The 11198-nt window shown below is 37.1% G+C and overlaps 2 protein-coding genes across 3 annotated transcripts; one reads left to right on the top strand and one right to left on the bottom strand.

Annotated features, from left to right (window-relative positions):
• The first annotated feature begins 5107 nt into the window (after window positions 1–5107).
• Window positions 5108–8044, top strand: LOC122041539. Of its 2 annotated transcripts, none has more exons than XM_042601254.1 (4): window positions 5108–5434; window positions 7227–7292; window positions 7381–7540; window positions 7646–8044. In XM_042601254.1, the coding sequence occupies exons 1-4, from the start codon at window positions 5129–5131 to the stop codon at window positions 7678–7680; spliced, it is 567 nt and encodes a 188-aa protein (XP_042457188.1). In that variant the 5' UTR covers window positions 5108–5128; the 3' UTR covers window positions 7681–8044. The 2 variants fall into 2 exon arrangements, with proteins under 2 accessions (XP_042457188.1, XP_042457187.1); XM_042601253.1 differs by having other exon boundaries at window positions 7224–7292.
• A 433-nt stretch (window positions 8045–8477) lies between these two features.
• Window positions 8478–10549, bottom strand: LOC122041538 (mitochondrial phosphate carrier protein 3, mitochondrial-like). Its single transcript, XM_042601252.1, has 6 exons — window positions 10094–10549; window positions 9569–9930; window positions 9444–9487; window positions 9137–9345; window positions 8921–9045; window positions 8478–8838 (listed from the first exon to the last, which is right to left on the bottom strand). Exons 1-6 carry the CDS (start codon window positions 10388–10390, stop codon window positions 8772–8774), a joined length of 1104 nt encoding a protein of 367 aa, XP_042457186.1. The 5' UTR covers window positions 10391–10549; the 3' UTR covers window positions 8478–8771.
• Window positions 10550–11198: the final 649 nt, after the last annotated feature.

Below are 11198 nucleotides of genomic sequence, written 5' to 3'. Positions count from 1 at the left end.
TTGGGATCCCTAAGGCGTAAGTACCATCTTATGCGCGTTCCCTAATAGGTTGGGGTAGCGAGCCACCAATCCTAAAAGAACAGACCTTGGTCTACCAGGGCCAAGACCTCAGAATTGGACACCTAAATTTATTTACGACAACCTTGGAAGTCGGGTACTGGCTTTTCAAAGTAACATATCTTAATTACTTCTTCTTTAAATGCCTTGTCATTTTAACAAGTACTTTGTGTGTCAAAATCCCTAAAGTCTTGACTTTGGGATCTACTTAAGGCATTGGCCTTTTTCTTTCTTTTCTTTATCTTTCTTATACTTTTCTTAAACTCAAAATACTAATAGGGTATTTTTCCATATGCATCTATAAGTGAAACTAACTAGGTAACACAATCATACATAGAACACAAAAGAAATCTTCACATACAATATTTCTACGACGAGAAATCAACGGAAAACACCTCTTACTGCAGGTGAGCAGTACTTACCGTATTATCTTGAACTTACTAACATGAAACCTCTCTAGGATTCCGGTACTTGAGATCCTCACGCTTTGCTTACGTCCACGCGTTCCTCTCGTCTAGACTAGTCGGAAAATATCCAAAAGCTCCCTCGAAATTGTCCTAGCCGGCCACCACAAGAAGCCTTAGGCTTCTTTTTTTTCCGCCCAAGCCAAGGAGGAATTTGGCGCACAAAAGAAAGAGGCGAAATTAGGTCGAGAATCCCCTTATTTCACTTAAGTTCTTCTATTTATACCTAAGGGTATTTATTAACTTTTCTCTGCATAAAATTATTCTGCTCTCTTTTCTTTTAGCATACCCCTGCTGGGGCACCTGATCATCTTGACATTCTTAAGACTTTGCTTACTTAAGGGGTTCCGGGGTCGAACCTCGGCCTGACAGCTTTTTGCCGCATCTTTATTTCTTTTTGGTAAAAATGTCAAACGACCTCCGAAAATTCTATAAAAATACTCTAAAAATTTCTAAAAGTCTCTAGAATATTTCTAAAGCATTTCTAAATATTTATAAGCACTTTTTGAACTCAAAATAAGGAAATTTGGGGTGTTACACTTGTATTATCTACCAAGAATTTACTTCAATATATAAGGGACAATAAGTGGGATGAGCTGCTTATAAAAGTGAAGTTTTTTTGTGAACTTCGAAATATTGATATTCCTGATTTTAGTGCTCCATATATTAATAGACGAGGTTGAGTCCGCCCTCGTCAAGACAATTTCACCATTGAGCATTATTATAAGGTAGACCTCTTTTATGCTTCAATAGATTCACAATTGCAATAAATTAATTGAAGCTTTAGTGATGATGTTATGAAATTGCTTATTCTTAGTAATGTCTTAAATCCTCAAAATGTGGTGGAGTCTTTTATAGTTATAGATATAAGTAAATTAGTTGAAAAATTTTATGCATAAGATTTTATATGAGATGAAAAAGAACAATTGGAGATGTAATTGAAGCATTACGAGTATAATATAGTCAAAGGGTCTGATTACAAAAATCTTTCAACTATTTCAAAGTTATGTCAATGGTTGGTGAAAACTAACAAGTCTATTACATAAAACCTTATTTTTAGAGTGATAATACTTGTGCTTACTCTTCCAGCTTCCACTACTACTATAGAATGATCATTTTCTTCAACGAATATCATGAAAATAAGACTTCGGAGCAAAATGAAGGATGTGTTTCTCTCATATGCATTAATAGTATATATTGAAAGAGAAATTGCTAGAAATATGAGCATAATAAATATTATTGAAGATTTCAAAAATTTTAAAGAGCGTTAAATTCCTTTTAGTTAGAGAATTATATTTAATACTTTGTTGGATATATCTTTTAAAGAATTTTTAAATTTCCTGGTTTGGTAATATACTATTATATAATTATATTTCTTTAATTATTATATTTTTATTATTGAAAGTCATATACAATGTATAATAATTATTTTTTCGTTACTTAATATATGGCCTCCCCAAATAAAAATCCTAGATCCGCCCATGACTAATCCCTTCTAGGATATTCAGTGTAAATAGGTATTGTTAGGGTCGAAATGTGCTAAGGGGATGAATAGCTCGTCGCGCTTGTTGATGTGCTTCTTTGATGATGTGCAGCAGAATAAACAACAAGAATCACACTCTAAAATGTTAACACAAAGATTTACTTGGTATCCACCTCAAGAAGAGATGACTAATCCAAGGATCCACACACGCGAGCATTCTTCACTATGAAAACACTCCTTTTACAGTAACTATCAAAGGTGGAGAAGCCTTACAACATTCACACAGCAAATACAACACACGCAAGAAGAAAAATACAATGAATACAAATGAAAACCCTCTCTTCTTGCTTACTTGTTGCTTGTTATTGCCTCTTGAACCTTGGAAGTGTACCAGCACTTGTCCCTAAGAGTCTCCAAGAACTGGCCATGAGCAGTGGAGAAGATCGCATGAAGAGGAATCGAAGAACTTCAGAGGAAAGTGCTTGCCAACGGCTATAACCTGCATAACGGTCGGATCCCAATCGATTGGGGAGGCTTTGAATCGATCAGTCGATTGATTCAGAGCGCCTCTATGCTCTCTGGGAATTGGCTGAATCGATCGATTAATTGATCCAGCATTTCTCGCGTCTGCACCAAGAGATCATGTCCCCAATCGATCGGCTGATCGATTGAAGGTGCCCAATCAATCGGCTGATCGATTGGGAGCGCTTCTATGCGCGCGATATAAGCTCTCAATTAATCGGTCGAACGATTGGGCCACTTCTTTGTCACAGCACAACCCCAATTGATCAGCTGATCGATTGGTTACCCTTTGACTGCTTAAACCAAGTCTAGGGTCCCCAATTTCAACATTTGGTCAACCGTGATCTGTTGGAACATCATACCCAGCATCCGGTCAACCTTGACCTACTAGGACTCCTTCACCAAGTGTCCGGTCAATCCCTTTGACCCACTTGGACTTTTCTTCTCGTGCCAAATATCCGATCAACCTTGACCCACTTAGACTTACCGTCTCGTGCCAAATGTCTGGTCCTTCATGACCCACTTGGACTTCCTTCCACCAAATGTCCGGTCATCCTTGACCCATCTGGATTTTCTTGTGCCAAGTATCTAGTCAACCCTTTGACCTACTTGGACTTCCCACACCAGGTGTCCAGTCAACCTTGACCCGCCTGGATTTCCACGTGCCTGGCTTCACTCACCAAATCTTTCCACTGTCCGGCTTCACTCACCGGGACGTTTACCTACCTGGCTTCACTCACCAGGACTTTCCAACTGCCTAGCTTCACTCACTAAGTCTTTCACCTGACTTCACTTACCAGAATTTTCTATCTGCCTAACCTCCAGTTAGGACTTTCCTAGTCAAGTATTCAGTCAACTCTTTGACTTACTTGACTTTTCTTCATACCTACCTAGTCAACCTTGATTAGAGGAGAATTGCACCAACATTCTTCCCAATTGGATGATTGCACCTATAATCTCCACATCTTGTCAAACATCTAGACTCAGGCTTGAGCCAACTCAAGCCTAGTCAACTTGATCAACCTTCACCCAAGGGATATTGCACCAACAGGTATGTGGTTAAGGTTGAATGCATACTCTTAATGAAGTTTAAGTTTGAAAATAGCTAGAGACATAATTTGAAACTTCACCTATTGAAGATGAGAAATGGTGTTGTTTCTAACAAGACCATAATTTTAGTCTTGTAAATGTTCATGAATCCAAGATCGAGCATAAGACCATAATAGTGCTAAATAATTTGAACATATTTTAAAATTTGAGATAATTTATATGTGGTATATTTTTGATATTTGTTTAGAGACGAAGTTTAATGCTGAGACACACTATCGTCTTGCAAATACTTTGACATATTTTGACATATTTCATTAATTGAAGGTTAAAATCAAAAGATACCTTATATATGAATCTATTAGAATCACTCTAGAAGAAATATTAGAGCATCTACATCAGTTTCTCTATTACTATATCTAAAATTTAGAGTAAATGACTCACTTTATTAAATTTAGACAATCACTTTTTACTATACACTACATCAACTATCGTAAATTTCTATCATCCTTAATTTTTTTATTATTTTCTTCTCTTTCTTCTATTTTATTATTATTATATTTATGGAATGAGTAGAAGGAGAGAGATTGAAAAGATTGAGTGGAAGGAAAGAGATTAAAAAGAACTATTATTTTATTTTTAGGGTAGAGATTTCATTCCCTAAATTTAGAGAATCACTATTCATCAAATCTAAATTTAGGGAATGGATAGGGTAGCTGATGCAAAGATTTTTTAGCTACTCTATTTAAAATTTAAGATAAAATTTTTGGATAAGATAGTTGATATGAATACTCTTACAATTTAGTGGGAGATTACAAGAAATTATAATATATGTGAGAGTTTAAGTTGAACCAATGTGTCTCTTGGCTGGTTCATTTCATTTGAATTATTCTTAAACCAATGTCTCTTGATGAGATGATTTCATCTATAATTAATTTTAACAATTATTTAAAAGAAGAGGTGTCTTGTGATGGGTGGATGGTTTGATTTTAGATGCATTGATTTATGAAAAGATACTAATTTCTCTATAAATATTCAGATTTTTTTATGTATTTTTTATATTTTAGCAACTTAATATTTTTATTAGATATTGTGTTGAAATGATTGTCATATCTTAGGATAATTTATTGATAACACTCATTAAGTCATTAGCAATGAGTATATAAAATCTTAAAAAAAATATTTCTATACGCCTCAATCCAAGCATTTGAAAACGCCACAAATTCCTTCCACCTTCGTTTTTTGTTTTCTGTATTTTCTGTATTTCTAAGGGAAAAACAATATGAAGCATTTTTTTTAATTATCGATGAATATCTTCGATGTGAATATATATCTTTATCAATAATAAAATTATAATTTAAATTTAATCAAAACAGTTAAAAATTTAAATAATAAAATTTGATTAACATTGAAAAATTAAAGACAATAACACCGTCGGTTCATCCCAGATGATTAAAACTGTTTTACAATTATGCGGAAAAAAATAAAATAAAAAATCTATTTTATAATGAAATAGTTTTATTGTTCCATTATTTTTTTAAAAAAAAATTGGCCCATGCGGAATCCCGGATCCGATCTACCATCGAGCTTCTTCTTCGATCTAGGGTTTCCCCTTCCTCCCGGATCCGTTCTACCCGAGACTCTCCACACGAGATCCATTCTCGCCCTCTCCGCCGCCATGAATCGCGGCTTCGGCGGTCCACTACTTTGCGTCGGCGATCTGCTCAGAGACGTCGCCGATGAAGCAACGGTCGTCGAATACGGCGATGGAGAGATCGATTTCACTTCGTCCACTTTAGGCGGCGGCCTTCCTCCTCAGCTTCCTCTCCAACCGTCTTGTGATACCCGGCAAGTATTCGAGGTATTCTCATTCCATAGTTTTGTCACTTGTTTTGAATGTTTTGTGTTGATCCTCCTTGATTTGATTAGCGTTAGTATTAGGTCTAAATTCGGGGCATAGTGTAGTCGATTAGGTACATTCCCTTTTGTTGAGTTCATGATTAAAGTCAAATTTGACTACAAAATGATCTTTCCCTAATAGCTCAAGCTTCGTGAACTACTCAGTTGCAAAAGAAACTATTAACAATTGTCATTGAATTATTGCTTTGTGATACGCGATCTGATGTTCTTGGGGTAATTTCGTTATGGTTAAGTTAATCAGCATGTGGTTGCTGTGTTGAATCTTGATCTGGAATAGAAAAAATTACTGGTTTTTAGATTTTGCTGCCGTTCAAAATCTTAATTGACCGTGCTATTTGATTGTTCCATTGTATATTAAGATTAGCTAACTCAACACTTTTTTTTCCTTGAATCTCACTGTTCCCTATTTTGACTTGTGGAACATAGCTATTATAGTTAGGTAAGTTTCTCGATCTATCATGATAATTTTGTCCTTGTATTGATTTGAGAAACATATATTTGAGTTAGGGAAGTTTCTCAATTACTTTTAAAGAAATATCAGCCATATAGTTGCCTATAGTTACCTCTAATTATTACCAAGAGGAATGTGAGGAACATGGGATTTAGTGTTGCCTTGAAGGTTGTCCCTCTTTCTTGAGTCTGATTCTTAATCATATCATTCATAGATATGGACAAAATTTAGCAGTTTGTGAATTACCACTAATGTATCCTCCATTGCCAAGGCTTGAGTAGTTTAACTTGTGTTGATTATTGTGCTCACCACATTTTGCTCCATTTTAAAAGATGGTATACAATTACTATGAGTTCGTTTTTTCAGGTAGATATGTTTCAACTATCAATATGCAGCCTCTATGAACTTTCCTACTCCCATTTATGACTTCATTATTTCTGTTTGTTTAATCTCATGCTTATCTTGTACTACCTCTTTCTCCTACTGTTATTGTAATGGTTCTCAGTGGTATATGGGAAACTTCACCTATTTAAGATCTTTCATATATCCTAATTATTTTCTTTAGAAAAATGAGTCCAGGCTTACTTTAGATTCTCAGATGTTGGTATTAGTTGTGTGAAAATGTTATGAAAATGACTCTGAATGACATATTTAAGCTAACCAACTTTTACATGGTTTGCTAACCAAGATTTACGAAGCCAACCACAATAACTGGAAACATGATAGATGTGTCAGCAAGGGAGAAAGTGGATTGTGTTAGAACAACTTTGTTCATCCTGTATGTTTGAGAAAATAATTGAATAGATGGAATATAGAAAAATGTGTGGATTCTAGAAGAATTAGTGGATGAGAGTAATATAAACATGAACTCTTACAAAGTTGTGTCCTAGTACAGCTATGACCAAAATAAATAATATTGAAAATAGCATGATACTCCTTCCCGTCACACTGGCACAGCATTGGTACTGTTTCATTTTGAATGGGTACTGAAACTTCAGCTAATTTATTTCCAACACCTATTGCATGTCTTACCAACACATTTGCCTCTCCAATGTTGCAGAATGCTCATTGATGTTCTTTATGTCATACCTAATGAACATCAAATTAAAAATGTTACATCAGTTAATGAATGAACATAAACAAACCACTAGTGATCTTGTTCACGAACATTATTTCCATTCATGACCCTTGTTATTGATTATATCATTTTACATTATTTTGTCTTGTTATCATTTCTTTAATATGCCGAGATTGAGGAGTTTCTCAAATCTATCTTCAGCAGAACTATGATCAATTGCTCCAATCATTAGAGGGAAATGACCACTCATGGACAACACTAACCTTAAAGGTGTCACTGATAACATCAGTTAACATTATCTTCTGTCTGCGCATATTTTCTCATTAGTTAATGCCAACAATTTATCTTCATGTCGTAGCTGTGCACTGCTCTAAAGACTGCAGATAAGTTGGTTGGTTCTGCCAACTCGAATATTGATTCATTGTTGGAAAAGGTAGCATCACTTGAGACGATAATAGATCGTGGTGATTCTGTCATTGCCAAAGTCAAGTCAATACAAGATGACAAGCTACATAAAGGTGAGTCACCAATCATTAATTTTCATGGCAATATGCAAGTGTTCTAAAGACTGCAGATAAACTGCTAGTTCTGCTAACCTGAATATTGACTTAATGCTGGAAAAGGTAGTGTAGCTCGAGAAACTAATACAATAGGGTGATTCGGCCACTGCCAAAGCCAGTCAAAGACACAATGTGAAACTCCATGAGGGTGATATGCAACACCAAGTAGCCTTAAAAAGTAGGCAAACTTCCCGACTCATGCTACTTGGGATATTGCACGGTGACTGTTAAAGCAAATGCTCAACAAGAAGATCATGATTATATATATTTATTTCTTTTGTGAATTTTAAGTTCAATATGTTTGATTGATCGTAGTATGCATTTCATGTGACTGATCATGACCGGAAATCTTGGCATTCGGATAACTAAAATGCCTCCTTGTTGGCCTTGGTGATGGTTCATATTGATCAATTAGGAAGCTGGATTGGTGAATGATGGTAACTTTCTAGTGGTTTGTTAGCTTATTGAATCGTCTTTAACTTGGTAGACACCTTTTGCTTCTTTCAAGCCTTTTTTGTCTATGATATGGTTGTTGTGTGTTCATATTTCGGGTGTTTTTCTCAGTAAACAAATTGTCGTGTGAATAATGGTGTCATGGAAGAGACTATATTGGATGTATTTTGGTATTGTTGGAACTCAAATTGGATGATAAATGGGTATCCAAATTTTTATGAAATAATTTATAGGCAATAATTTTTTTTTTTTTAATTTAGGAAACCATCATTCATAGCTAAATAATATAATGATAAGCGGCTCTTTAACTGGGAAATGACACATTGATGGTTAAATACACGCATCGGTTGGTAAATTGGTATTTAGTTTTTGAAATGACCATTCTTAGCCATATGCTCCCATACGATGATAATTGGTAAAATTCATAGTTAAATCCTATGGAGGTTCCTTCTCAGCCATATGATTTCATAGAGATTTAATTTTTTCCATAGACTGTTTTTGTCTAACAACATTCTACATGCAAAGTTTACAAAGACCATTGACGTTTTCTGCATAACCTCTAATTTCTATGATTCCTTATAAAATCTTATCGTCTGAAAATGAAAATAGATAAAAATAATACAGCAATGAATCTAGATGATAATAGTTGACAGTGTGTTTTCCAAAACAATCTACTTTTATCCTAAATGGTTCTTTGTCCGAAGATTTGAGAGTTGAATTGAGAATCTACACAGATTCAAGCGACAGCTTTGAACGTATCTGCCTCGGAAGCAGGAGCGGGAATCACTCCACCAGTTGTGGGCCTATAAATCATTAAATTTTGAAAGTTGACTACAATATTTAGCAATATGTGATTCACAACAGAACTAAGAATAGGGTACTTACAGGCCAACCATCACTTTGAAAGCATCATAGATTACCCATTGCACGCCCGTTAAGGTTCCGACCATGACGATACGAAGCGGAAGCCCCCGAGTGAAAAGACCCCAGAGACCAAGCTTGCTAACAGCCTAGTTTACGAGACAAGAATGGCTTTAGCTATTCATAAGAGTGAACATGGAATTTCATATGAAGAAATATAACAAGCTATATGAGACTTACATCGCTAACAGTGGCACCTTTAGCGTTGTTTAGGAAAGAGACGAGATTGTCCGCAGGATGAGAAACAACGGCGCAGAGCACGCCGGCAATGTAACCGCCGGCGAGACTCACCCCGAGCTGAAGCTGTTTGCTGCACTGGTCCTTGGGGATCGAATATTTGTAGATCATCTCCACAGTCGTTTCAAACGATGCAAATTTCATCATGGTGTCTGCATAAGTCACATATCAGCTAAGCTTTCATGTGGAAAAAGAATGCTAGGCAAGTTCAGCACGCAATAGAGAGAGAAAATGACCAAATCATTCTTACAAGGAATTTGACGACCCCAAAGTGGACCCAATCCTTTGTACAAACTGCATCAAGGAAACCAGTGTTAACGACCTAGCAGATCAGATGAACATTAGAGAAAAGAGCCGGGAGAGAAAAGAACATACCCTGCTACGCCCTCGGATTTAACAAGCTTAGGCAAACCATCACTCAAACCTCTAGCAAAACCAGGCTGCGTCTGGACTCGCACCTTGACGGCCTCAAAGGGGCAGAGAGCAACGTCGGCAATCACCTCAGCAGACGCAGAGCCAGCCAGGTAGATTAAAGTTTTGTACTTGGCAGCATACTCGGGTCCAGCAATATCAGAGTAGTATTTCTTGAAGAATTCATAAAATCCGAACTTGCAAGCTCCCTGGGCGCTGTACCCGAGCAGGGTCGGCACCCAGCCTCGGAAGAAACCCTTGACACCTTGTTCCTGGAGCAAAACCCCAAATCCGGAGGAGACGCTCTTGTACTTAGCCGGATCGATCTGGATATTTCAAGTGAAGTTAATGTTAAAAAGTACAAAAGGATGCCAAGGACTTGGTCAAATCACAACTTCGACGGCCTCATTAAGAGATGCCAAAGGAGGCGCGATCCGGCGGCCACGAGATCCAAGGTATAGGAGTAAATTGGAAAAGAGACACACTCACCTGCATGTTACACTTGACGAGATCGAGCGGCGTGACGGCCATGTGGGTCAGGCCGCAACTGGCGATCCCAGCGGCGGTGCAGGCGGCGTAAAACGTGGGCGAATAGAGCTTGATCTTCCCCGGTTCGTTCGGAGATCGGGCGACAACAGATCCCATTGAGGCGGTGCCACTCGGGACCGCCTTAGGGAGGGAGGCGACGGCGCTCCGGCCTAGAACCATCCGATCCATGCCGAGCGTCCCAGGCGAGTAAAGTAAGCCAGGAAAAAGCGATTGGCCGGACCTCTCCGAGAGATCCATCGATTGAAGGCTAGGCTTTCGATCCGGATAAAGAAGGAGAAGGAAGCGACCTGAAGCGGGAAACGAACTCCGGCGAATCGACGGCAGCGGTCTCGAAGAAGAAGGGTACGTCACTCCTCCAATTATATAGCCAGGTAAGGTCTAGAGCCGTAAACGGGTTGACTGAAAGCGGGGCCGCCGGCCATTTTGAGGTCAGATTTTTTTGTTCAGAATTTTCTGGGAAGATCATTCATTGACGGGATACTGAATTCCACCTGTTGGATCAGGACTGGTCCAAGAATCGTAGACCAGTGGATCTCTGCCCGGTCATTTTTGACTTGTCGAGGGATTAGAAAATCTCCTATTTAACCCAACTTAAAATGAGTTTAAGGTTCATCCGATCAAATCATAAAAAAAAAACTAAAAATATATATACATATAAAGTTTTTAAGTTTAGATTGCATATTAAGGAGGACTCTGCTCATTAAATTTTCTATTTTAATTTTAAGTGGGAAAGAACATTTTATTTTATTTTCAATACCCAGGCCAATTCAAAGCTATCATGGGTCGATCTGAATGGATCAGGGATCAGGGATCTAGACAGGGCAATCTGTCTTGACTTAATTTTAAATGACATAAATAAATTTTAATCTAATACATTTAAATTATTTGATAGAATCGATCAACTAAACAGTTCTATTATAAATTGACAAGATTCATCGTATAAAAGTCAAAAGTTAATGCAGGTAAAGTTGAAGTATGTGATGAATATTATCTAAATGATAACAGTAGCTTTAAATTTTATGGTCTAAAATATTATAAATTGACA

Source organism: Zingiber officinale, chromosome 2A, assembly GCF_018446385.1.
Source record: "Zingiber officinale cultivar Zhangliang chromosome 2A, Zo_v1.1, whole genome shotgun sequence".
In the NCBI taxonomy this organism is placed as follows: domain Eukaryota; kingdom Viridiplantae; phylum Streptophyta; class Magnoliopsida; order Zingiberales; family Zingiberaceae; genus Zingiber; species Zingiber officinale.
Note: the sequence above shows the minus strand (reverse complement) of the source record. Positions and strands in the feature narration are given on the sequence as shown.